Below are 27,249 nucleotides of genomic sequence, written 5' to 3' on the forward strand. Positions count from 1 at the left end.
TTTTTTTTTTTTTTGTATTTTATTGATTATGCCACATCCTTTGCCTTCTCATATAAACTTCAGCATCAGTTTGTTGATATCTATAAAACAGCTTGCTAGGATTTTGAGTGATACCGTATTAAATCTATAGATCAACTTGGGAAGAACTGACATCTTAATAATATCAAGTCTTTCAACCCATGAGCATAGAATTTATTTAAATCTTTTTTGATTTATTTCATTGGTGTTTTTTAGTTTCATACATACAGATACTGTACATAGGTTGTTAGATCCATACCCAGGGATGAATTTTTGGTGCTTTAAAAAATATTGTTTAACTTCGAATGCCAATTTTGAATTGCTTATATATGGCACAGCAATTGACTTTTGTGTATTGATCTCCTATGCTGTGACCTTGCTATACTTGGTCATTAATTTTAGGAGGGTGGTTTTTTTTTTTTTTGATGGATTTTTTGGGATTTTCTACATAGAAAGTCACATCATTTGCAGATACACATAGTTTTATTTCTTCTTTTCTCATATGTATACGTTTTATTCCTTTTCATTGTCTTATTTTACTAGCAAGAATGTGTAACAGGATATTAAATAGTTGTAGTGAGATAGCACATTCTTATTAGTGATATTAGGGGGTAAGCCTCCAGTCTTTCACCACTTAGGATTCTTTGTAGACTGTATTTATTAAGGAACTTCCCTTATATTTCTGTCTTTTCTGAGAGTTTTTACTTTAAATGGGCATTGGATTTTGTCAAATGCTTTTTCTGTGTCAAATGAGGGATCATGTGATTTTTTTTCTTCTTTAGCTTGTTGATATGGTGGATTACATCATTTGATTTTCAAATGTTGAACACACTTTGCCTATCTGGAATAAATTCTACTTAGTCATGGTGTGTAATTGTTTTTATACATTGTTGGATTTGATCTGCTAATATTTCATTGAGAATTTTTATGTCCATGTTGATGAAAGATAATCATCTTTAGTTTTCCTTTATTTCAATGTCTTTACTAGATTTTGATATTAGGAAAATGCTGGCCTCATAAAATGAGTTAGGGACTGTTCCTTCCACTTCTAACTTATGGAAGAGGTTGTGTAGAATTGGTATTATTTTTTTCTTTAAATCTTTGGTAGAATTCACCAGTGAAACCATCTAGGTCTGGTGTTTCACTTTTTACTAAGTTTTAACATTATTGACTCCGTTTCTTTAATAGATATAGTGCTATTCAAGTTCACTTTTTCTTCTTGTGTGGATTTAGGTAGTTTGTGTCTCATTCCACAAGTTGGTATATTTCATCTCAGTTATCAAATTTGTGGGCATAGAGTTATATGTAATATTCTTTTATTATCACTTTAATGTCCATGGGATCTGTAGTGAAACCTTTCTTTCTCTTATGATATTGGTAACGTGTGTGTGTGTGTGTGTGTGTGTGTGTGTGTGTGTGTCTACTTCTCTCTTCTATTAACTTGGCCGGGGCCTATCGATTTTGTTGATATTTTCAGAGAACCAGATTTCTGTTTTGTTTTTTCTGTTGTTTTCCTGTTTTCGATTTCATTGATTTCTGCCCTAATTCGTATGATTTCTTGTCTTCTACTTTAGGTTTGAATTCTTCTTTCTCTGGTTTCCCAAGGGAGAACTTAGATGATTGGTTTTAGATCTTTCTTTTGTGATACATGCATTTATTACTGTAAATTTCTAAGAACTACTTTGGCTGCATCTTACCAATTTTGCTAAATTGTATTTTCACTTTTATTTAGTTGAAAATATTTTAAAATCTCTCTTGAGATTTCTTTTTTGGCCCATGCGCTATTTACAAGTGTGTTATTTAACCTTCAAGTATTGGGCGATTTTCCAGCTATCTTTCTGTTATTGATTTCTAGTTTAGCTCCACTGTGGTCTGAGAGCATACTTTGTATAATTTCTACTCTTTTAAATTTGGTGAAGTGTGGCCTATGGCCCAGAATGTACTCTAGGACATGTCCCATGTGAGCTTGGAAGACTATATATTCCTTTGTTGAATGGACTAGTCTATCAAAATTGATTAACTAACGCTGGCTGACTGTTCAGGCTCTCTATGTCCTTAACACCGTCCCACCTGCTTCATCTAATTGTCCCTGATGCAGTGCTGAAGTCACCAACTGTAATAGATTTGTCTCTCCTTTTGGTTCTATCAGGTTTTGCTTCACATACTTTGACACTTTCTTCATAAATAGATACAAGACAGGACATCCATATGGTTATGTCTTCTTCGAGAACTGATCTATCATTATGTAATGTCCTTCTTCACCTCTGATAATTCTCCTTGTTCTGAGTCTACTTTGACTGAACTTAATATAGTTACTACAGCTTTCTTTTGTAAGTGTAAGCATGGTAGATCTTTCTCCATCCATTTACTTGTAACTGATTTGAGTTTTTATATTTAAAGCGAGTTCTTAAATGCTTAGGTCTTTTTTTTTCCCCCACTTATTTTTCTCTCTGTATTTCAACTTGGGAGTTTCTATTGACCTATATACAGTCAAGCTCTCTGATTCTTTCCATGGCTTTGTTGAGTCTACTGATGAACCCATTCATTATTTCTGTTGCAGTGTTTTCATTTCTAGTATTTCTTTTGATTCTTTCTTAGAGCTTCTATCTACCTATACTGCCCATCTGTTCTTGCACGGTGTCTAATTTTTCTGCCGGAACACCAAATATACTGTGCTTGCTTCGGCAGCACGTTGCCTAAAACTGGAATGAAACACAGAAAACTGGCATGGCCCCGTACGAGGATGAGACACAGATTTGTGAAGAACCCTTGATATATTAGAAATAGTTATTTTAGGTTCTCTGATAACTTCAGCATCTTTGTCATGCCTGAGTCTGATTCTAATGATTGCTTTGTCTCTTCTTGCCTTTTGGAATGTCCTGTAATTTTCTGTGGAACACTGGTCATATTGTGTCAGGTAAGAAAAATGGAGGTGAATGTATCTTTACTGTGAGGATTTAGGTAACTGTCTCTCAGAGGTGGGCTATGTTTAGTGTCTACGGTATGAGTATGTGTATGTGTATGTGTATGTGTATGTGTGGCCTGCTTCAAATTCCTCGTGTCCTTGTTTTTTGTCTCCCCTCTCGAACTGGGCTCCCCTGAGTACACCTCCTCAGAAAGAGTCTGTGTCTTGCAGCCCTTTCAGCCATAATCCACCATTAATGTTCTGGATTCTTGTCCATGTGGCATGAAGGCGTGGGGGAGGGGCCCTGAGAACCCTTTTACTCTTCTTTCTGCTGAAAACAATCCTTCCTTTTCACCTTCTGTTCCTCTTAAGGCATTCCTCGCCTTGTTTATGTGCTCTATGCTCTCTCGTTAAGTCTTTGTTTCCGAAATCTGTCTTGTCCTTTTTCTTCCTTTCCTGAGCGCTCTTGTCGAATGTCTAAGTTTTTCTAATTCTGGTTTAGGCTGTTATTTCATGTCTGGAACCGCATTAAGTGCTTCAATTCCTTTTGAAGGAGTAGGTTAAAGATTTGACATATGTTGCAGGCCTGTCTTTTTGGAGTGTTTTCATCAACTCTCAGGGTATCGATCTACTTTTTTCCCTTTTTTCTTGTAACAGCAGGGCATGGGACTGCCACTAATATGTGTTGTTGCTCATTTTCGTGTCAAACTAACTTTGCTGAGCTTTTCGAAACAGGTGTGGTTTAAGAGAGATTATTATTATTATTATTATTATTATTATTATTATTTTAACTCTGGAGAGCTGTTTCTGTAGTTGATTTCCTGTGGCGTTCAAAAAAGTGATGGCTACATTCTCTTTCCACTTTCACAAGGACCCTATCTTTCTTTTTTTCCCTCTATAGTACGTATTGTGAGTAATCTTGATTCCCCTCCCAGAGATCCTTCCAAGGCACTCTCCTGGGAGGGAGATGGGGTGGTCAGTTTGGGGAGTTCCTCGTGTGTAACAGTTCGTGTTCTGCCGATTTGCTGTGGCCCTTTGCACTCCCTGGATGCCGGATTGGGCAAACCCTTCCTGCTTTCAGCTGCTCTCTCAATCTGGTCCATGACACTTCCCAGTAAATGGCCCCTCGTTGGTTCTACTGGGACTCCTTTCGTTCCCAGATATGACAGGTGCCTATTTGCTTGTTTCTGATTCCTCACACACAGACGCTGACGTCGCACCAATCCTGGGGCTATTGGGAGATTGTTGCTCCCCACTTCCATTTGGGGACTTATGGGGCACCTGCCTCACCTGTTTTGGCTGTAGTACAGTCCATGAGTGTTTTGGTTCTGCTATCTAGCTGTTCAGACACGAGGGAATGTTGCCAGATTCAGAAATACACACCCTCTGCCACCACCTTTCTCCTCCTCGTATCCCTGCCCATCCACAGACATCAAGCATGGCCATTCTCTGAGTGTCATTGTGCCTGAACACCTTTTATCACTGTGGACACAGCACCCGTGAGCTAGCTCATTCCTTTTTCAGCCATGGCGCCCACCATACCCTCGCAAAAACCTTTACTCTAGCCTCCCATGTGCCCACGACTCTACAAACACAAGGGTTTCCACACCTCTGTGCCTTTGCCAATGCTCTTTTTTAAGACTGGGAATCTTCCCCCACTCTTTCTATCTCATTCTTCTCAGCCCAAAATATTACTTTTTCTGCCAACTTTTCCTTAAACCATCTGCTCACAATGAATCGCTGATTTGGGTACATAGTAGGTAAGCAGTTAAAAGCACAGACTCTGTCTTTGGATTCAACTCCCAGTTCAGCCATTATATAGGTATGTGACCTTGGATATAGCCTCATCTACAAAATGGGAATCAGAGTGCGCCCTCACTTACTGGTTGTCTTTGAGGCTTTGTGGAGACAACCCATGCAAAGGGTTGAACATTTTTCTGCCAGGTAATAAGTGCTCATTAACTGGACAGTCGTCATTAATGTGTCTTAGAGGATGCAGACCTCCTCCCACAAAATTGTACCATACTCAAAGTCTAGCATTTCGCTTGCCTGTATTAGACATTTAACAAGTATTTGTCGGGGCGCCTGGGTGGCGCAGTTGGTTAAGCGTCCGACTTCAGCCAGGTCACGATCTCGCTGTTCGAGAGTTCGAGCCCCGCGTCAGGCTCCGGGCTGATGGCTCGGAGCCTGGAGCCTGTTTCCGATTCTGTGTCTCCCTCTCTCTCTGCCCCTCCCCCGTTCATGCTCTGTCTCTCTCTGTCCCAAAAATAAATAAAAAACGTTGAAAAAAAATTAAAAACAAAACAAAACAAAACAAAAAAACAAACAAGTATTTGTCGATCTCATCAAAGGGGAAAATTCATGGTAAATTTTGAGAGAAGGGAATTTACCTATGAAAGCAGGTAGGGGCTTCCTCAAAGTACAGGAAGGGCAAAAAGCATGGCCACGAGACTAATCCAGAACTAGGTTCCAATGCTGGCTGGGGCACCTAGGATCTGTGTGACACGAGTCTGTGTCTGCATGGAGTGTCAAGGGCCCACACGCTAGAAGGAGACTTCCTGGGTTTGAATCGAGGCGGTCACATTTGCAACTGTGAGACCTTGTGCAAGTCATTCCATTACTCCGGGCCTCACTTCTCTCCTCTTTAAAATGGGGACAGCAGTAGTACCTACCTCACAGGGTGGCCATGAGGATTTTATGGGCTACTGCATGTGAAGTATTTGCAACAGTGACTGGCCACATATAGGTGTCTGCAGTGTTATTAAAGTGCCAACTTCGCTGGCCCAGGAAGCTATGATGATGCTATATCTATGAACAACAAAGAGGTCATTAACAAAGGGACAAGACCATGGGGAGGGAGGCTCTAATACTTACTTGCCGCATTCACGGGTGCAATGTCAAATAAGAGCGGGGCCTATTTTGATTTTGGTTGTGGTTTTTATTGAGACTGGGGAAAGACTCTTGCCTTGGTAGAGCAGGGAGATGATGCAGAGTAAGACAACCCGGACAGACACTGATAACTGGCCAACGTTTCCGTGTGGATCCTGGATCCCGTTATCTTAAATTCTGAGCCTTTGAAAAGGTCAGCGGGCTGGCTCCAGGTGAGGGACCATCAACGCACAAAGACATTTCACCTGATAACTTAGTCCTTTCGTATTTACCTTGAAGAAGGAAGCAAACTTTGGATTGCCGTGATAAATAGGAGAACGATAAATGCACAGACCAAGTTTGACTTGAATACTTCGTCCCTCATTTGAGAATACTGTAATTAAAAAAAAAAAGGAGAATAAATTACTTTATAGCAAAGCTGGACTTCTGGAAGAGTTAAGTTTTACCAGTGTTTGGAGTGGCGGGAAAACAGCAAGAAGAAACAAGGCATTTAAACATTTTTTTTTTAAAAGCGGAGTCCATCTCTTAATTAACCCTTCACAGAGTATTACGTCCATCCCTCCCTCCAACCTCCCAGCGAGAGCCCAGAAGTGAACGCAATTCCCTTTGCAGCAAAAAGGAACGGGAAGGGACTCTGCGCGTTTCTCCTGCTCTCCTTCCTCCGAACTAACGTCACTTTAACAAAACAGAAGTGCACACATCCATAAACGTCGCAAATCAAATTCACATGGACTCTCTTCATGAGTAAACTTGAGTCATTGAAGGGTCTCGCTCTATTTTGTGTTAGGTTTGGAACACAGGGAACGGTTTTGCCTGAGTCTTCCTGCCTCCTTTTTCATGGAAACTATTAAAAAATAAGGTCACAGAATCTCAGAGGGGAGAGCAGCCTCAGAGAGTTCCGGTAAGGGCAAGCCCTCTCATTCCACACAGGGCAACCCAACGGATTGACCAGCATGCTCAATGCCCTTCTGTTGTCTGAGGGAGGAGGCCCCGGCGAACGGTGCCAACTTTATTTTGATGATCCGGAGTGCCCAGTAATTTCATTGTCCAGCCTTAAAAGCTTCTGGAAGGTCAACACTGAATGTGAACTTGCCTCAGTCCTGCCTAGTTTCCGGAACCGTCTTGGAGTCACTAAATGAAGAAGCATCCAATTCCTTCAGGAGGAGGAAAGGATTTTCAAAACTGAAGACGACCTTAAAATTAGCCTCAAGCAAGCCCCTCATTTTCCCGAACAGCCAGAGAAGGCGCGAACAGACAGCTAAGCCTGGCTTTGGAACTTTGTCATCCTTGATTCGAATTTCACAGTGACTCCATAGAGGAAACAAATGAACAGAACCGTTGCAACACCTCAGGCTCCACGTCCCCAGCACCAAGAGACGATCTGGGCCAGGTTGACGAAACAGTATCAGTCCAACTTGTCGGACTGCTGGCGACAATTGACAGTTACCTGAGTTTTATTCTTCGCCTACATCCTGGTGTGGCCCGGGGTTTAGGCTGACCTGAGTGCTCAGTGTTACGGCCAGGACGTGGGAAAGTCAGTGTCCTGTAGCTGGAGCTCTCCAGGGGGGGAAGCACAACATTGCTCAGAGACCGCACATTCTCTGCGGCTTCAGGACAATGCTTTTTCTGCTCCCTAGTGCTGAGGCCTCTGTCTGCATGCTGACAACCTGCTTGGTATCTGGAGGGGAACCTGGAATATTCCCCCAAAGGATCACGACATGCCATCTTCACTCCCGATAAAACAACAGACAATCCATATCACCAGGGGCTGCAAAGAGCGTTACCTAGGACCGGGGCACAGGCACAGAGAGGCATGCCCACACACACCAGCTGGGAGATCAGTAAGTTAGCCACAGAACAGTTAATTCAAGGACACATAAGTGTCTGAATTTCTTCTAACAGCTAATTGCACAAGATCTGACTCTTCTTTGTCAGCTGACGGATGGATTTCACACCAGCTTGGTCATATAGATTTGATAATGAGATTTTGAAAACAGCACGAGTAACGTTTAGCGTACTTAGTCCCTCTCCTCTCGTTTTGCCTCCCCATCATCACCGCCCTTAGCACAGCACCTTGGCGTTATCATGGATCGTGGCCTTCAGGAAGCCTTCCCGTGGCATCCCTGGTGTCTACTCCAATGCCTCCTGGTGACCATCAGATGATCTTCTCTGCTTTGTTGGAGCAAGTGGGTTTCTATCCTCTGAGCTGGGGCAGGCCACCCTAGGGCTCTAAATACCCTCAACTTGGACACTCCCAGTGCCTGAGGACTCACTCCTTTGCCAAGGGTTCCTTCCCACTTTGGGTCTATTTTTACTGTGAAAAGGTATTTCCTGTAGACCCCAAGCTTGAGTTCCTTTCGTTTCCTGAATGCTTCTTGCCGATGGCTTTAAAAATGCCCCATAGTCCTCATTTGTCCAGCCTAAAGTGCACATGGCTTTAGGCTTTTCGCTTTCTTCAGATGGCAGGCTGGGAGACTCACTCTGCCTCCAGATCTTTCACTCAGTCAGTGCCCCCACCGTGAGCGACACCAGTTTCTCTGAATCTCACTTTTCTTATCTGTCAGATGGGGGATTAATACAATTCACAGGTTCTCAATGCTATTATCCTATTTGTGCTAGAATTTAATAATACATTCCCTTTTTTTCATGTTTGAACTCCAGTTCCAGCACCGTCACAAGAAAGAGCCTTACAATATTTGGGAAGCTGATGTCAATCGAATATAAAATACTGGGTTTCAGAATGGAGTGCGTTGTTACTTTGGAAACACAAAGGAGAACAGGACTATGGCAAGACAATTCCTAATTGGTTCAGGATGATAGGGTACTGACATTGGGGAGTGATTCATTTCACTTCCTCTTGACTCGTGAAGGTCTGAACACGCTGGCTTGCAGCTATATTAAGTTACAAGTACCCTCTCTCCCGCCACAGTCAGAGACTGCTCACCTCATGTCTTCCCATCCTCACTTGGCCTCACTTATCCTTTGAAGTCTCAGTCATGAGCAAAATGGTCAATCTAGAGCTAGACTACCTGTATTTGAACCCCAGCTCCAACACTTACTAGCTACGGGACCCCAGACAAGTTTACTAAGCTTTGTGTCACAGTTTGCTCATCAAGAAAAGCGCCTAGGGCAGATGCTTAGGGCTCGCGACAGCCTCATACACATATTCCCTATACTTGATTTGCTTATTTTGATAATACTTACTTGATTGATTATACTTATTGGATTGCTATGAATGTTACCTTTTTGAAGGCTGCTTTTCAACCGCACGGTTGCCTTCTAGAATGCTGTCTTCTATTGCTCTACAGACAACGGTATCTTGTATTCAGTAAGGTCCCCTGAAGTGTGGCTGATTGATTGGTCCGTTATGTTAGAAAGGGAATAGTAATCTCATTTTTTTTTTTTGTCTTAGTTAAAAATCCTGCCCTTACTCCTTCCCCTTCCTCCCAAAAGATCTTCTAACAGTGTGTGGAATTCTCCACTTCCCCAGGGACCTTTAGGAAAGGAGTCCTTGGGAATGACCACTGGGCCTTTATAATTCACTGAGCCCTTGATCTGCAAGAGACTGTATATATAAATTCATCTGCAAGAGAATGTATATAGAAATTGAGAATCAGATATAGAGAAAGGGTTTGTCAAGGTCAGTTGGGGGGATTGGTGGCAAAGTTCAGACAAAAAGCCACATCTCTGGGCTCTCAAAGGAAGGTTCGCTCCATTAGACCACTGTCTGAGAGCAGAAAATGCCTGAAGCCAGCACCTGAGCCAACTGTTGGAATTAGTACCAATTAAGAGTGCATGTCACTTGGAACAAATTACAAATGTTTTCTTTGAAGCCTTAGATTAGAACTTGGATTACTTTTTGTTTTTAATCTGTAAGACTCTCAGGAAATGGTCAAGATCTTGCAACATATTTGAAGAATAATAATACTTGCCTGGTGCAAGGTAGGCACCACGCGATGTACTTTATGTGGATGATCTCTTTTGGTTATCACAACAGCACTTTGAGGAAGATACCGTTTATCATATCCCCATTTTGCAGAAAATGAAACTGAGGATTAGAATAATGGAATAACTCAACCAGGACTTTACAGATTTTCGGTAGAGAATCCAGAGTTTGACCCCAGAATGCCACGTCTCATTGGCTGCACGATCTGCTGCTACCTTGATGTTTCGAAGGCAGGGCCATCGTCGTAGGATACACGATAGCGTGTCTTGCTCTATTTCAGGAATGTGGGTCATGATACAAAGAAAGGGAATGTCTTGAAAATTTGAGTCTATGTAAGCCATGGTTAGAATGAGGGAAAAGCATGATCTGGGCTAAGGATGAACCTTAGAGGGGCACCTGGGTGGCTTGGTCACTTTCGGCTAACTGACTCAATTTCGGCTTAGGTCGAAATTCGTTCATGGTCATGAGATCCATCCCCGCACTGGATTCCATGATGACAGCATGGAGCCTGCTTGGGATTCTCTCTCTTCCTCACTCTCTGCTCCTCTTGCATACTCTCTCTCTCTCTCTCTCTCTCTCTCAAAATAATGAAACAAACTTAAAAAAAAAAAAGATAGACCTTCGAGACACCCTATGAATTAGTTTAATACATGGGCACTGCTGAATTTCCATGACTGATGAATGAGTCCTCAGCCCAAAGCAATACAAAGTTAAGGGCCCTTTTCTTAAGGCCTGCATGGGTGAACAAATAGAAGAAACGAAAAGACATGGTGGGCTTTAAGTGTAACCATGAGAGGAACCAGACAAGTAATGAAAACGTTCTTTGAAAAATAGAAGTTTCCTACTTGTTTGATCAAGTTGAGACTTGGTACCTCTTCCAGGGAGGTGGGGCAGGAAGGACGTGCGTTCCACTTTGTTCACGTCGGGGATGTGGGCCCTGCACTCTCTTGAAAGGCATCTTCAGGAATGAAATCAGAGCCATGAGGATCTAAGGGTTCCTCGATCTATCACAAGGGAGCCTGGAAACCAAGTTTGATCACACAAGGAAAAACCCATTCTAGATTCTTCATCCAGAAAGGTGCGACCAGGGAAGCTACCTTTCAGAGGGGAGGCAAAGGGCTTCCCATGTTGTTTTTGTGCCCGATATAGGCCTGAAAAACCTTCCGGTATGTGTGGGACAGAAGCAATCCTTTTCTCTTAGATTTTCTACTTGGGCTCTGAGTGAGCTAAAGGGTACTGACTAAATACTTGCATCCTTATAAGATGCAAAAAATACTTCTAACTGAAGCCATGACCTAGTTAATTGTCCGAACTACAACCACACTGTCTTTTTATCCAGTTGTGTATGTGAGATTACGCAACGTTTCAGGAGGAGTGGACTGTATTTGTCACTTTGGTCCAATGCTTACTAATGTCAGTTTCACTCAGTGAAACCTCTCAGAAATGAGCCATGGACTCCTGCCTGAAGATTTCCAGTGATGGGGGAAATCAACCCCTCACTTGAGAGCCTAATTCCATCATTGGATAAATCTAATTGGAAACAAGATCATTTTCTAGCATGTTTGCTGAAGTAAAGAAGAGTCTCAACCGGGGCAATCTGCTCGTTTCGCACGAGTGAATGGAGGAATTTAACTTCTATTGTTAAACTCACGTATTATGTAGTGTGACGATGGCTAGAGCACCCTTAATTGATCCTGTGGGTAAAAGACATAATTGCAATAAAAGAGGGAGGGTCTAATTTTCACTAAGTTCATATTTTGAAATAGACAGCCTTCTCTCTCTTGGGTGTGTCGTGTCTAACCAAATCATCATTGAAAGCAATTCTATGAGTGACCAGTGCGTCTGAAGAACGTCTCACTATCAGACTTCTTCCCAAGTAACCTGACCTTTGAACAAAGATAGATTTCTTCATCTTTAATAACCTCACAAGGAATCAGGCTAGCACATATCTAAATGGACAGCTTAGAATGAGGCCTGGGAGGACACTACCCCAGGCATGAGAGAAGACCCTTAGTGACCCAATATCCTTCATGGATTAGGCTACTATGTTCTGGTCTTCCTTGGTAGGGAGGTTGACTGACATGTGAGAATCCCAAGCAGGACTTTACAAAAGCTTCCAGCCCAAATCTTCTAGCCCACCCTCTCTCAAACGTCCCATCCTTGGGAGGACAGACTGGTTCTTTCCTGACTGGCCGAGTTCTCCAAGCCACGATAAGCTCCAGGGAGTGGTAACTACTGCTGCGTTCCCTGCCTAGAAGCCCCTGTTTAGAGGTGCTGGTGATGTCTACATATGAAGAATTAAGATTGCTCTAAGAACTTGACCAATGTCCTCTGGGCTGAAATCATCCTAATTCTACCATTCTACACTGCACTTCCATAGATGGAATTGGTACGTCTGACTCTGAAAATATTCGCTTTGTGGGCCGAAAGCTACAATTGGTCTGATGAAAAGATACAAGTGAAATGACCCTCGATATCATTTGACCGCCTGGAGTGTGTTAGAAATAGCGGTAATTTTACAGGACGATATCATGAATATAAAGGGAGTCTCACAAAGCTACTGTTTGAATGAGGGATGGATTTTCTTCCTCAGCCTCCTTGAAATCTTTGAAACCTGTTCTTCCCGCCTGAAGGAGGTGGCCTAAATATTCTCACCATTCTGGGCCTCACAAGAGCAGTAAAAAGCCAAGAGTAACCTGATACTGTAACAGAATAGTTATTTTTAAAAAATGACTTAAAAAATAAGGTCATTGAAATGATCGGGACGTATCCGATTCAGAAAAATAAGAGAGAACACCCGAGACCATTTGGTTCACGCTCCATAGTCCTACCTCTCTGCATCTCCAGGGCATTTAGGAGAGCACTTGTCGGAAGGAGCACTGGGTGTCGTACGTAAGTGATGAATCACGGGAGTCTATCCCCCAAAGCAAGAGCACACTATATACACTGTACGTTAGCCAATGTGACCATAAATCATATTTAAAAAGTAAGAAACGGAGTGGTCCGACAAATTCTGAGTGTCTCCAAAAAAAATGCATTTTGTCACTACCTACTTCCAGAGTCCAACCTCCTAATCTATTAGAAAATTCCTTCATTCGCCTAGCCTCTGCCACAATGCCTCCTTAATGACGGCATTCCAGTCATTGTAACTTCAACAGGAGTACCGGTGGGAAGGAGGAAAAAGAAATGTCCAGGGTTGTGATGTGTTTTTCTGCAACTCTTGCAAGCCCCCACTTAACTTTGATCTCTTAATACAAGATAAAACGCGGAGAACTTCTGAACATAGATAAGAACCAATGGTACCCAGCCAAAGGCTTATCTAAAGTTTCTCTTGTGTGACAAATGCTTGCTTTCATGGAGCCGCAGACAGCAAAAAAAAAAAGTAGCATTAAATGAACGTATCGAAAGTACGCAGGGCAAAATTCGGTTCGTTGCAAGCACTATCCATGACAGGCATTCCTACTACTGGAAAAGTGGGCGAGCTCTGATCGCTGCCTTGCGAGTGGAAGAGGAAGCTCGCCCATAGTTTTGCCTAACAACGCCTTTGGTCTTGGAGGTGGCTCTTCTCTGCTTTTGCCTGTGCTCTCAAGCCATCGGCTCACACGGTTCATTCCTTGACTGCTCACACTGCCCAGCCTTCTTTTCGGACACACAGCTCAGGGCCAATTCCAGGGCTCGACCTTCCTACGTCCACTGCCCTGAGATGGACGGAGCTGTCTCACGTGGCTGCTTATTGGCTTCTTCCATTTTCACATGTGTGTGGGCAGCGCGAATGATGGGGGTGCCCTTGTTTTATCTGGGTGCTTCCGGGAACACGTGGTGGATCGTGTGTGCATGCGTGCGTGTGTGTATGTGCATATATGCATGTGTACATATCTGTGCATGGGTGTGTGTGTGTGCCTGTCTGTGCATGTGTGTGTACGTGCATTCATGTGTATGTGTTTGTGCATGTACACAGGTGTGCGTACCTGTCTGTGCATGTGTGTGCATGCATGCATGAGTGCCTTGTGTGTACATGTATGTGCACACATGTAGCCACGCGTGCGTTTATACATGCATGTGCATGGGTTGCACATGTATGTGCATGTACACGCCTGTGCATGTGTATGGGTGTGTACATGCATGCACGTGTACGTGTCTGTGCTTGTGCATGGATATGTATGCATGTACACCTGTGTATGTGCATGGGGGTGTGTGCACACGTATGCATGTGTACACGTCTATGCATGTACCTGTGTGTGCATGTATTCATGTGCGTGTACATGCATGCATGTGCACACATATGTGCACGAGCGTGTACATATATGTATGCGTATGTTGTCTGTGCATGGGTGTGTATGTAGGGGAGGCAGAGAATGAGAGAAATGATCATGGTTTAATTTTGATTGTTTTGTTTCTGCCTCCAAGGTATTTGCCGCATGCACAGCTGTGTGTTTGTGCATGTGCATGGGTATGTGTGTGCCTGTTTGTGCATGCGTGTGTACATGTATGCATGTGTGCATGCAAATAATCCCTCCCACGCACCCCACCAGCCCCATCCTCAACACATTCCAAACTATATGAAAAGAAGCACCCTGAAAGCAGTAAGATCCTGCACAGTGTGGTAGAAAAAGTCCGAGTTTTGGAAAAAGCTAGATTTGAATCCCCGTTCTGCTGTCCTCTACATGTTTGAGCCCTGAGAAAGTTACCCCAAATCTCTGAGCCTCCCTCCTCTACCAAACAGCGAAACGAATCCCTACATGAAAGGACTGTTGGAAAAATCAAGTGAGGTCACAAATATAAGACGCTTACGTTGGGGCCTGATAAGAAAGTGATCAGCAAATGCCAGCTTCCTCGCAACACTGTCGCCTCGAGACGCTTAAGAAGTACTATCTGCATTTCATCTGCACAGCAAGCTTGTGAGGTGGTCACCACCGTGCCCATTTCTAGGATGGGAAGCTCAGGGACTTGCCCGGGGTCACGAGCCGGGGTCACAGCTGGAAGGCAGTGGAGGCCGTGTCTTTCCGTCTCGGTCTGTGTCTGAAGCAGGCAGCACGCTGCACGTGCTCTGAGCTGAGCCTGACGGACTTCCCAGGGAGTCACAAGCATGGACAGAAGGACAGTCCTTGCAACGGCAGAAAGAGACCCATGTGTGAAATATACAGTCCTTCACTGGTTTGGTTTTGGGGGAAGAAAGGCATGGCCTTTGGGACACCAAACGCTCTTAAAGAGCTGATCTTTCTCATCTTAACTTGGAAGACGGTTGTAATCGAGAATTTGGAGTAATCAAATCATTTAGCGAAAAGACACCTGAATCACCCTTACCTAGTTAAATACATCCCAGGGGGCCACGGGGGCCATACGTGTGCTCCAGTGACTGAGAGGCAACGCGGGGCTCCCTCAACGGGCTGTCTGTGTGCACTCAGTTTGTGCGCTCCTTTATGCACCTTTGTGATTACGAACTTATGAAGGCTGTGCCCCTGGTACACAAGACACAGTGAGATGGTCGCCTCCCACCATTTTTAATGAACTAGTTTCTTTAAGGAAGCTCTAAAAGTGTGAGATTTATTTATTGATTTTAGCCTCATCCTGATTTGGATCGGCAAAGGATTAATCACAAAGGAAAGGAACAGAATAACTATGGCATTTATTCCACCACCTATTCTATGAGTCTTATGTCATCTTATATTCACAACAACCCAATGAGGGGCAGATATTATGACCGTCATCATCTCGGTGAGATCACCTTGTCCTGTGTCACCCAGTCAGTAACTGGTAGGAAGTGGGTTCAAGCATGTCTATCCGGTAATCAAGAGTAAGTTCTTCCTCTGGCGTTTAACAAAGGCCAGACCCTTGTGAGATAAAATGTAGCTTATAAAAGTCCACCCGAGAGATGGAAAGTTCTCAACTTGTCAGCATCCACTAATGACCAGGAAACTCATCGACCCTCCTTTACACCTGCTTCTATTTCCAAAGTGGGATTTGAACCCAGGTCTGCTTGACTCCAGAGTCTGAGCTGCTAGAACACTGTGAGCTCTACAGAGACATTCCCTCTAGGCCTGCCTGAGGCCACACTGGCATCCAGTGTGGATCTAGAACCTTCTGATATGCCTTGATCTCTGAGGGTGTAAAGCAAGGGACAACCCCAAGTCCTAACATACAGCCAAGGACAGAGAAAGGTGGCCACCAACTTGGGACAAAGGAATCCTGGGAGAGTGTTTCCCTAAATGTATCTCCCCCTGAAAAATCAGAATCTTGGGGACAGAGTAATGGGTGGGTATTTGTATTTTCAAAAGAACCCCAGGTGATCTTCTAGGTGGAAAAATATCAGCCTAGGACAAGGAGACCTTTTATCACTTGAAAGTTTCACAATCACATAAGGAGGTCTTTTCTCAAAGAAAACGGTTTTGGAATTTAGCAAAAAGATGCCAGCATTGAAGAAAAGAAGGAAATTTAGTCATTGTTGATATGGTTTGATTTTAATACTTAGACTCCCAAAACGCCCACACCAAAAGCATAACTTCTCATAAACAAATTTTGAACTATATATTAAACATAGCCTAACCTTTATTTGAGACGAGGAAGTTGACTCATTCTGAGGTGGTGATATTGTTTTTGAACACTAAGCTTAATGAAGTCACTCCAGGTAAGTGTCCTTATGCTACTGAGCTCTTCAGGCACTAAAAATATTAGGCCAGTTTATTTGGCCTGGCAACATCCATACGTAATTGTAATTAATTGCCTTCTCCATCCTAAGCTTCATAAATAGGAAATAAAGAGCCTTGTCCTAGAAGAGAAATGAGGACCAGAGGCTGATAAATATCACCTTCTTGTAAATGTTCTGGGGTTAAGTTTTTCATTATATAAAGAACACTCACAAATCAGTAAGACCGAGGTGAGCACCACAATGAAAAATGACAAGGCGAATGTGCAAGTCACAAAAGAAGAAACAGACAGAAACCGTAAAAACACACACAGACACAATTTCAACCTCAAGAATGACTAAAACATTACAAGTGACGGGAGGTGCTATTTCTTATCAAGGTGGCAGTTTAAAAGTAGAGACACAATTTTGAGAGCGATTTCGGAACGTACGTCAAGTATTTTTAAATGCAGATCCCCTAGCAAGCCATTTTTGGGATTCTATCCCAAGGAATGAATTAAGCATGGGTGCATGATTTAACTAAGGCAGTGGTCACTGCAATGCGGTTTATAATTTATAATAGTGAAAAACAGAGAAGAAGAGCCAAAGATGCTTAAAACAGGCAAGGAAGTAATGTGCAGTTACAAACATTCGTACAAAAATTCGTAACTGCACATTTAATAGGATGGGGAACAGCTCAAGCAAAGAACACCTAACAGCACGTCACCCATTGTTATTTACAAAACAATCCCATTGTGAAATTAAATGGCGCGTGGATAAGTACAGAGGATCACGGTCATGGAAGCGTAGCATGACTGTGCCCAAGTCTTTACAGTGGTTATCCTGGACTGTAAGATCACATGAGATGCCATTTTCTTCTTTGTCTTCTATGCTTGGCACACACTTTTCTTAGTGAAAATACATTCATTGTTTTTTTTACAAGAAAAAGGATCATATATAAGAAAAGAAAAAATCCACTATGGTCCGTAGTATTGGACAAACGTGCTGTGTTTCTACACCCCTTTACCATGACTCTTGTTTCTGTTTGCCCCTGAGATCTGTCAGCTGTCTCAGGAAATAGTGAGCTTGAGACTAAAGAAGGGCAGAGGATTCGTCTGTGAAATTTGGGAAGACCTTTGATGCCTGGTCTGTGCCTCCCAGCCCCACCCAGAAGTCTGCTCAGAAAGTCTTCGTGGGGATTCCGGGAACTAGAGACGCTAAGAACCACTGATTCTAACCGGGCTGGGGCCCAAGCCCTGGCTCACGTTTTTTTGTCCTCCACGTCGGTAAGTTTTGAAAGTGAAGAGAGGTGTTCCCAATAATCACACTGAGAAAATGAATGTCTCAGGCAAACCAGGACCTATGGTCACCATGGTCAGAGGGAATTCAGAGGCTCATCGCATCGATTGCTGAAAGGGACCAGGGGCTGTCCAACTCTCTCTTCACAGATGAGGAAACTGAGGGCCAGAGAGAAGGAAAAATGGGTTGCCCAATCTTGGCGAAGCCACATGAGTCATGAGCTTGCTTTTTTCAAGCTTAACACAAAAGACTCCTGTGTGTGTGTGTGTGTGTGTGTGTGTGTGTGTGTGTTTGTACCACCATGAAATGACATGGTAGGGAGTGATCAGAACTTCCCAGTCTTCTCTCCTGAAGCTTCGCTGCAAAGAGTCACATCAACACTGACTCATGTCTTTTGGCTCTTACGGTTCTAAAAAATATCCCGAGGCCAACTACAGGAGTCAAGACAGTCTTCTCTAACCTTCTCCTGAATCTGCATCTTCGTTCATTCAGCAAGCATTTATGCAACACCACGCAGTAGGTCACAGAACACTGTTGGTGGATGGGCCAATTTTTATAAGCGAATGAGACCAGGAAATGTGTGAATGACACTTCAAGGGAGATTTTATGTTCTCTAGTTCACTATAAAGGCGGGGAGGGGATGGCGTTCCCTTGTTCGCAGGTCTTCTTATTGTTCGAATAGAATGAAGCCTTTCCTTCCCCACGAAAGTTCCGATGGTAATATCGTTGTTTCCGTTTCCTGTCTTCCTTTTGGAAAACATGCCTTTCTGGCTCAAACTTGCTCCTAAGAAGCAAGGTGGGGCGGTGGGAAGAGAGAAGTCTTTGGGGTCACAAAGACTGTATATATTTCAACAATCCTAAGATGTGCTATTTTTTCCCCCACCTTTTAACAGCTCTGGAACCAGAAGGCAACTTATTCTCCACGGAGTTCTTCCAGAGAGGACTTTGACTGCTTCTGCTGATCAGCAGGGGGCAATATCAACCCAGGACTTCTGTACATTCAATTCTCTGCCTGAGGCTTCTTAAAGGCCACATTCATTGCGTGAAATCAGGTGGCAAAGCTATGTAGATTTCGTTTTGGAGTTTAACCTCTTGGAGAGCTCCTTTGTTGCCTCACCAATACCAGGAGATAAACCTGTGGGTTTCCTTACTCTCCTTATCTGCCGGGTGGGATTTTTTTTGGTCCATCTTTACCTCGAGGGTAAGCCCAGCTTATTGGGAGGAGTTCCTTTTAGACTCCTCCTGCCGGGTGATGTTTCCTTCTTGATGACGCATAGAAAATGGGGCATCTCATAGTTGATGGTACCTTCGAGTCAATAAAATGTGGCAGCCAGATTTTGAGATCTAGGACCTCTCCTTGACCTCCAGGAGGCTCAGTTTTCTCTTTTGTAAGCAGGACAGTAATGTTTCTCTGAGGACGCAATAAACTGATATACGTAAACACCAGGCACACGGTAGAGGCACACTGACGCTGGTCTCCAATTTTGGAATCTTGTGGACTTGAAGGCACTGTGTTAATTTTGCTAAGGTTCTAGGACTCTTTCCTACTTACTCTCTCTCCCGAACCCCTGCTCCCTGCCTTCCACTCCATCCACAGTTCAAAGAAGAGAGAATGAAGTGAGCACAGCATTGTTGTCTTTATTGAGGAACTGGGAGAGAACGAGCCCCAGGACTCCCAGGATAGACAGTGTGGTGCATAGACCAGGCACCGGCTGGGGGGCTCAGCCGGTGCCCTCCGGGGGCACCGGAGGACTCAGATAGAAGCCCCTCTAGGGACAGGTGGCGTCTGGGCAGGCTACCTAATCATTTCCCCGTGTCTCCATTTCATCAAGCATAAAATGAGGCTCATAATAGCACTTATGTCACATTGTCATTGTCAGTGCGTTCATTCTAAAAGCTTAGAATAGTGCCTGGTATTTGGTAAATACCAATACCATCGATGGGATCAATGAAATCAATAATTCCTACTTGTTATATATCCTCTGCTCGACAGTGATGCAGCCCCTGGAGAGAGAGTCTCAAAGCAAGAGTCAAAGAGGAGTGTCTCTGTGACAGAAGGGGAGCGAACCTTTCCCAACGCGCCCTACTGTCCTCACCGCGGGGAACCAACCCATGCGACAGGCAGAGCCCGCACTGGAAGGTGCAAGGCTGGACAGTCAGTGGGCAAATCCCCCGTGTCTGTTCAGGGAACTACCCTTTGCTTTTCCTAGAAGAGCTTCTCCTGGACCCAGAAATCAACCACAGACACATTGTACTCTCCCCAACCCGCCCCCCCCCCGCCCCAGGTCCATTCCTGCTCCAATACCGGGTCCCTGCAGAGAAGATAGAGACAGCACTGAATACAATGCATTAAAAATGATCTACCGTCTGTAGGAGTCAGGTCATTAGCGACGCAAGTACATCTTTAGCAAGAACGAACAAAAGGGTTTTGTATAGCTCTGGACACAGGTATTTTACCCAGGCTAATTGAGAAGATTCTTTGCTAGACTACCTCGTTTTCCTTCAATATAGCAACCGAGAAAGAAAATGCATTTAATTTGGACCTTAAGCCCTTAATTATATTACAAATAAGAAATGTCTACCTGCTACTTGGAGGGGGGAGGTGTTGAGTGAGGCAAAATGGTTCTTCTCTATCTGTTTTGTTAGTACACAGACTCAATGCATTTCAAATTATGAACCAGAGGTGAAGACATTAATTTTGGAGTTTGCAACCTTTCAGGTAGTTATCAAAGACACTCATTGGGAACGGTACATGCGCACAGAAGTGTGAATTCTCCAAATCGAGGAAAGCAGAGTGTCCGAGGGAGCTGAGCAAAGTAACAACAAATTGCTCGCTGAAGCTTTGCAGAATATCGGATCCAACTCCTGAAATTTGCTTGCAAATTCCCTGCTGTTTTTGCCTGAGGCTCCTGCAGAGGCCAAGCGCCTCCTGTGCTCAGTCAAGGAAGGTCTGTCAGCTTCCATCAGCACAGAGGAGCAGCCCAGTTAAACAGGGGCAGTGCCTGCCTCCTCACCATCTTTTATAGTTTAGAGCGAGAGCAGGAGAGAGGCATGGGAAAACGTCATCTTCAATAGGGTGATGGCTGCCATGTTTGAACACTTGACTTAATCAAGACATTGCCTGGAGCCTCTCGTAATAGCTTATTATGAGGGAGGCACATCCATTATGCTCACCACCCATTGAGGAACTGAGGCTTAGAAGGGCACAAGGCAAGGAAGTGACAGAGGGAGAATCTGCACCCACCACCCATCTTCTTTCCACCGTGCCTACCCCAGGAGCGCTCTGAGCCAGCAGACAACTGGGAAAATGGGAGAAGAGGGGTCTGTAATCTAAGAAAGGTGGTCTTTATCACCAATGCTGGTGTCAAGTCATTGGGTGTCCTCCTACCTTACGTGACAGAGAGCTACAACTGACACGAATTCTCCTAAAAGCAAAAGCAAGTGGGTGTTACTGTCACTTACTGGTTAAAAATCTCACAGTGGAGGGAACTCCTTTGTTCTTTTCATGATCTTCCCCTTAGAGAACAAAGCAGGGGCCCCCTGTATCTAACCAGCCTCTCCGTTCATGGCCTTCAGTCTACTCATGATTTGCAAAGAGAAAAAGAAAAGACAGCACCAAACCAGACTAAACAAACAAACAACAAAGACGCCAACCAACACCGCAGCCCCCGGGCTCTCTCTCTGGTCCCGTCAACATTTACGACAATTTACTTCGGAAAAAAGAGCCACTGTGGAGACCCAGCTCTACCTTGTGCTCCAGGCTGGAGTCTTTAAACATCAGTGAGAATGGCTTGATATGCTCTCTTCTCAATTTATCGCCACTCCGCAAGTCGATGGTATGTTCTATTCTCTTGTTAATTTCCTCAGGCCCAGACTGGACATGCAAAGCTTGTGCAAGATGGTTTGGAAGTAGATTTATTGAATTTCTTGTTAGGGCAGCCAGAGTCTAGGGGGAAAGCACATGCAAACACAATAAACCTGCTAGTCCCCGTTGGATTAAGAAGAAATGCAATGTTTTTAGATCAGGTTGCATTGCAAACACAGTAACAGCGCTCCATGCAGTTGTATTCGGTGAAACCTACAGAGGTTCATCAGTTAGCATTTGCTTCAGAGAAACACAACCCGGCGAAATATCACATCAAAAGGGACACTTGCCTTTCCTCTGGGTCGGTGCACTGCATTCCTTTGGTTCAGGTATTTAAAGAGGTGTTGGCTTGGAGATGTTAAATCAAGACCCTTTCTTTAACCAGGCACATCCCTGGTATGAGAGAAAGAGCACCGACAGGAATCACAGAAAGTGAAATAGCTGAAAAGCCCACGGAAAGGCTCATCTCCCACCGAGCAGAGTCCACACTTTCATGTGGTCTTTCCTTTGATGGTGGTGGAGAGACTGGGAGACCCAGGGCTTGCATTTTTGGTTTTGTTTTTGGCATTCTTTGTGGCCAGACAGCCAAATGTGCCGGGATGGGCTCCTTAAGCTCGACGAAGGTTGTTAGATTTTTACACTTGGCAGGTACATTCCCCCCGCCCCCCGCCATAGCCCATCATATATCTATATCTTCATACGGGTGTATGGGCTTAATTCCCTTTAGGCAAAAAAATGCAAGCAGCTGGAACCTCTCACCATTTCCCAGGGATAAACAGCATGAGGTAGGGAAAGGCGCGACCATCCTGGTTGGTCACGGGGAGTGGCTACATGGAGGCAGGAACAGCATTGGCTTCTGAAGATCCACCAGGTGCGGTAGGGAGGCCTCTGTCTCCCGGTGTTTCAGGGCAGGTGACGAGACCCACCGGCTGGATCGAGCCGAATGCGACGCCTGTTCGCAGCTCCAATTTAAGACAACCACTCTGACAAAGAAGTGGGAGTTTGAGCTGAGGGGGTGCCCAGCTCTTCCTCCAGGAGGTTTCCCCCAGGAGAGGTACAGGATGCGGTGCGTTTGTAGAGCCAGGAAGTGAAAACTCCCTGCCTCTGTAGACACTCACCGCATCTGCTTTCCTCTGCCAGCCTCCCAGCTTGGCCCCCGGGCTAGACTGGGATCAGAGGATGGAGCCATCGGATGGCAGCCTGTGGGTACCGACAGAGCACCCAGAGCCCTCTTGCCCGAACCCTTCAGGTATCCCCGAGCCTCACAGATGTGTGCTCAAGAGCCATCAGCTCATCTACAGCTGGGTCAGATCCTCTGACTCTAGACCCAGGCTCAGGAGCTTTGAGCTCACGGAGAACTTCTGGCCCATTCCACAAGGAATCTTCCTGTGGTCCTGTTAGACTCTTCATTTTAACCTTCACGGAGGTAGTCAATGTAACCTACATTCCAGGTCTCTAAAGAATTCCGTAGTAGGCCTTCGTCACCGGTAGAATGTACTGAACCCCCTTCTCCAGCCCCAGGCTGAAGGGCGGGGGAGTATGTGCCAACATAAATGAGTAAACTAGATGGTCCCAGGGCACCGAAGCGGTTGATTTCAGCTCTGAACACCAAATGCTCTCAGGGCACTGAAGCAGTTAATTTCAGCTCTGAATACCAAGGAGGCTACCGCAGAGAAAAAGATAGACGTTAGGGGGAGGTATGGCAGGATGAGAGGGGAGGAGGAGGGCTGGAGCGGAGAGAAGGAAGCAGGGACCAATGTTCCAGAAAATTGAACAGCAGGATCCATGCAGCGCCAGAGGGCTGGAGCCCCTGGGATTAAATTCTGTTACAACAGCATCTCAGAAGGCAAAGGAGACTGTACTGTCGGCCACACCGAGCATCCCCCGGTTCGTTTCTCGGGCACAAACTCTTTCCACAGTTTGGAAAATGATGGAATTTAGGTCTCTCTCTTGGCGGGGGGCGGGGGTGGGGGGATGATGCTCAAACTGCCCTTGTCCGGGCATACACTTTGACCCTCTGGCTCAGAGATGCCAAGATGCTCGCCCGGCAGGTGCTTGCGGCCGGGACCTGACAGCCGGACGTGCCACCGGCTAAATATCCACTCGATACATTCACAGCTAGGTATTTGTTTCTCTCCCTGCCATTTTAATTTTCTCACAGTTTTCCTTCTTTGAACTAAATTGATCTTACCTACTCTACCAGTTCCTTGTGCCTTCAATGGCTCTTGAACCTCTGGATTTCACAGAGGAGTTTCCAAAAATATTTTGGGGACCGACTTCTGTAATTAACAGCAGCAGCCACAACTGCCATGAGGACAGTTGATGTGAGCACCGCTTCGAAAACATAAAGGGCATTTCCCCCGATAAGAATGATGCACTCTTGAAACAAAGGAGAGTCCTTTACATCGCATGCGTTTATTTGAAGGGGTAACTCTCCGGTTTGCCCTCATTTTTTTTATGTTGATGGGAACCGGCGAAAATGTCAGGAGAGACTGACTGGTGTGTAAGCAGACGTTCAAAAAACCAGCAATGCATGTTGCTTCCTGGCTGCCTGCACCATTGGCCACTTCTCTAAGGCAGAGAATCTTTCAGAGATTCCTAACCCCCCCCCCCAATTCTATTGGCTGTGTGGCTCCTTCAAAAAAAAGAGAAGTCTGGAAACACCTCTCTTTTCTCCTCCTCATTGCTATCAGGTTATAGTTAACAGTCAGGAAGGAGCCCTTGTATCAACAGGTCATTGACAAAGTATTGAGAATTCCTTTCTTGTCTTTTCTTGTCCAGGCGGTTCTTTTTATCCTTTGCAATTACAGCCCTTGGGTTTTATTGCAGGAGTCAATGTCCAGGGGGTCCTTTTCTGATCATTTGCTTTGTCAATGACATACGACCATTACACCTGCTGTTTGACCAGCAATCCCTCTGTACCCAACTCACACCGTCAGGTCGTACACGCTCAAGGGGAGACCAGCATCAACTCAAGAAGTCAAGCAACTTGGAATGAGGGAGGGGAACTGCTTTCACTTACCCCCCGCCTTCCATCACCACAAAGCATGGGTGGCTTTGGGGACGACTATGGTATGAGATTAGCTGTGGTACCCTTTCTCCTCCATTAGGGACAACCACTAAGATTTGACCCAGTGCTCACTTTCAGTGGGCTAAGGATGCCAACACCAAGAATCCATATGCTGATACCCCCGGGGGGTTCATTTGTAAGGAGGATTGGAGAAATGTATAACAGGTCTCATTTGCAGATTCAGAGTCATAATGGAATCCATTGTTTTTAACAGACAATGGCTTTCTCTCTCTTTGAGATGGAAGGCAGCTATCCTCACCACCATACCACCAACGCCTCTTTCTTTTCGAGATGGGCAGGAGCAATGAGAGCCAGACTAAGATCATGTTAAAAAGTAGTGTCAGGGGCACCTGGGTGGCTCAGTCAGTTAAGCGTCCGACTTCAGCTCAGGTCACGATCTCGCGGTCCCTGAGTTCGAGCCCCACATCGGGCTCTGGGCTGATGGCTCAGAGCCCGGAGCCTGTTTCCGATTCTGTGTCTCCCTCTCTCTCTGCCCCTCCCCCATTCATGCTCTGTCTCTCTCTGTCCCAAAAATAAATAAACGTTGAAAAAAAATTTTTTAAAAATAAAGTGATCTCTAAAATGTCAAGATTGTTCTTTTATGTAAATAACTTAAGCAGTTGGCTAGGAACAGGAAAAACAAAGGGATGAAATGAGAGGAAATGGGAAATGCCCTGAGAATATTGGAATATTATTATATATGTAATCTCTATATTATATAGATATGTGTACTCAATTGTTTGTGTATGTATATATATATTATGTTACATTATTAATATGTTATATTATATATATACATACGCACAAACACAATTGAGTACATGTATCTGAATATATGTTTCAGTGTATAACTGAAATACATGTTATGCTTATATACAACAGCAAGTGTGTATATTAACTTATTGACCTTAGCTGGTGTTTCCAGATATCTGGGGGCTCATACTGGAGCAACAGTGTTGGGAAACACCAAAGGTTGCTGCTGAGCTGGCCTCTCGTGTCTGAGTCTCTTCACAAAAAGGCACTGCAGCCCTGAGATTTATCCTCACCAAGATCCACACCCTCCTGAAGCAGTTCAATTATTTCCTTACTCATAGGCACTTAGGACAGACAGATCAAAAGCTCGGATGAGAACCAGAGGCCCTTCTGAGCCCACGTTTCTGAATGTAGGGTCTGCCTGAGAATCCGGGAGCCCTGGTGAAAAATCAGTATCGGAGGCTCCGGGAATTTTTGGGTAAACTGCGTTTGAACGGGGGTGGGGCAGGTCATAAATCCTCTTAAACTCGTCATCGGGTTTTTGGCCCCATGACTTTTCTTTGGGAATCATCTTTTATCTACATACACAGCAAAAACCCATTCTTCCTGGAGTCCTGTCACTTCATGAAGGACCTTGAACTCTGGTATTCCTTAATCAGGTTGTGTCAGCAAAGCAATTCTTCCCAAGAAGATCTCAGGCTAATGGTGCTCTCTCCAGAAGCATCCAGTTTCGTCGAATCGGAAACGCGTGAGTTCTTATGGCTCACGTAGTGCAATGACAGAACACCCTGTAGACACTGTAAAATTAGCTGAACTAGTTGCAGTGCTGGTATCTGGGGAGGTCATCACCGGCTCTCCTAGTTAACTCCTCTCTGAGAAAGTTGTCCCAAAGAACATAAGAATGAAGGGACACTTCTACACAAAATGGTTCTTTGGACCAATCAGGTTAGGAAATACGGATCTTTACTGTTTACTGCCCTCTCTCCCCACCAGTCTCCATGAGAGAGGGAGCTCTGCCTCTTTTGTGAATTTCTTTGCCCCGAGAGCTCCTATCAGTGCTCGGCACTGAGTGGCCACTCGGCACAAGTTCGTTGAATGAACAATTCTTACATCCTCCTATTGGAGGCTCACAGTCCACATGACTGAAATAAAGGCTCCGATAAGTTCTATAGAAATGAGATTTTAAAACTCTGCTCAGATCACCTCCACGTGTTCTATGAAATACCATCTGGGAAACGTTGGTCTAAAGTTTTTCTCTGCTTTTCTTCATAACTTCTACCCATGGGCGTGCCTCTGATCTCTGAGTAAGATCCTATTAACCTCCTTCCATGTGGCCACCTTCTAGTGTTCAGCATCAGCCCAACGCAGATGACCTTTGACCATCTGACCTTGTACTGGAGCCTAGACACCTGCCACAATATGACCTACTGAACGATGACTCGGCCCGTTATATTTTACGTATCTGAACATGGAGCATCTAAGTTGCGTGTCCTACCACTACGTTAAAAGCCAGTCAGGTATCACCTTCTCTACAAAGCCGACTTGAGCCTGCACTTACCCTCAGCACAGCAGTTATTATGATGCATTGCAGTTGCCTACTTGGGTGCCTGTCTGTTCCTCTAGGCTCTGGTCCCCTTGAGGGTTAGGCACTGTGTTTTAGCCATAACTCAATCCGGAGCATCCGACATATTTGGTAGGTTCTTTTTTTTTTTAATTTTTTTTTTCAACGTTTATTTATTTTTTGGGACAGAGAGAGACAGAGCATGAATGGGGGAGGAGCAGAGAGAGGGGGAGACACAGAATTGGAAACAGGCTCCAGGCTCTGAGCCATCAGCCCAGAGCCCGATGCGGGGCTCGAACTCACGGACCGCGAGATCGTGAC

At 44.6% G+C, this 27,249-nt stretch overlaps 1 protein-coding gene and 1 non-coding gene across 4 annotated transcripts in view; one reads left to right on the plus strand and one right to left on the minus strand.

Annotated features, from left to right (window-relative positions):
• ADCY8 (adenylate cyclase 8) overlaps positions 1–27,249 on the minus strand; it is a 221,115-nt gene that overhangs the window by 62,968 nt on the left and 130,898 nt on the right. For 2 of the 3 annotated variants that reach the window (XM_040494442.1, XM_040494439.1), the window contains exons 8-9: positions 21,428–21,625; positions 6,085–6,185 (exon numbers count right to left, since the gene is read on the minus strand). In XM_040494442.1, coding sequence (XP_040350376.1) covers positions 6,085–6,185; positions 21,428–21,625 — 299 coding nt within the window. The remainder of the gene's footprint in view (positions 1–6,084; positions 6,186–21,427; positions 21,626–27,249) is intronic. The other variant, XM_040494443.1, reaches the window with a different exon arrangement.
• LOC121043286 (U6 spliceosomal RNA) lies at positions 2,691–2,796 on the plus strand. Its single transcript, XR_005796776.1, has one exon. It is a non-coding gene; the product is annotated as a U6 spliceosomal RNA (small nuclear RNA).

The sequence above is a fragment of the Herpailurus yagouaroundi genome, unplaced genomic scaffold (assembly GCF_014898765.1).
Source record: "Herpailurus yagouaroundi ecotype Mexico unplaced genomic scaffold, PumYag 186, whole genome shotgun sequence".
NCBI classification, from domain to species: Eukaryota; Metazoa; Chordata; class Mammalia; order Carnivora; family Felidae; genus Herpailurus; species Herpailurus yagouaroundi.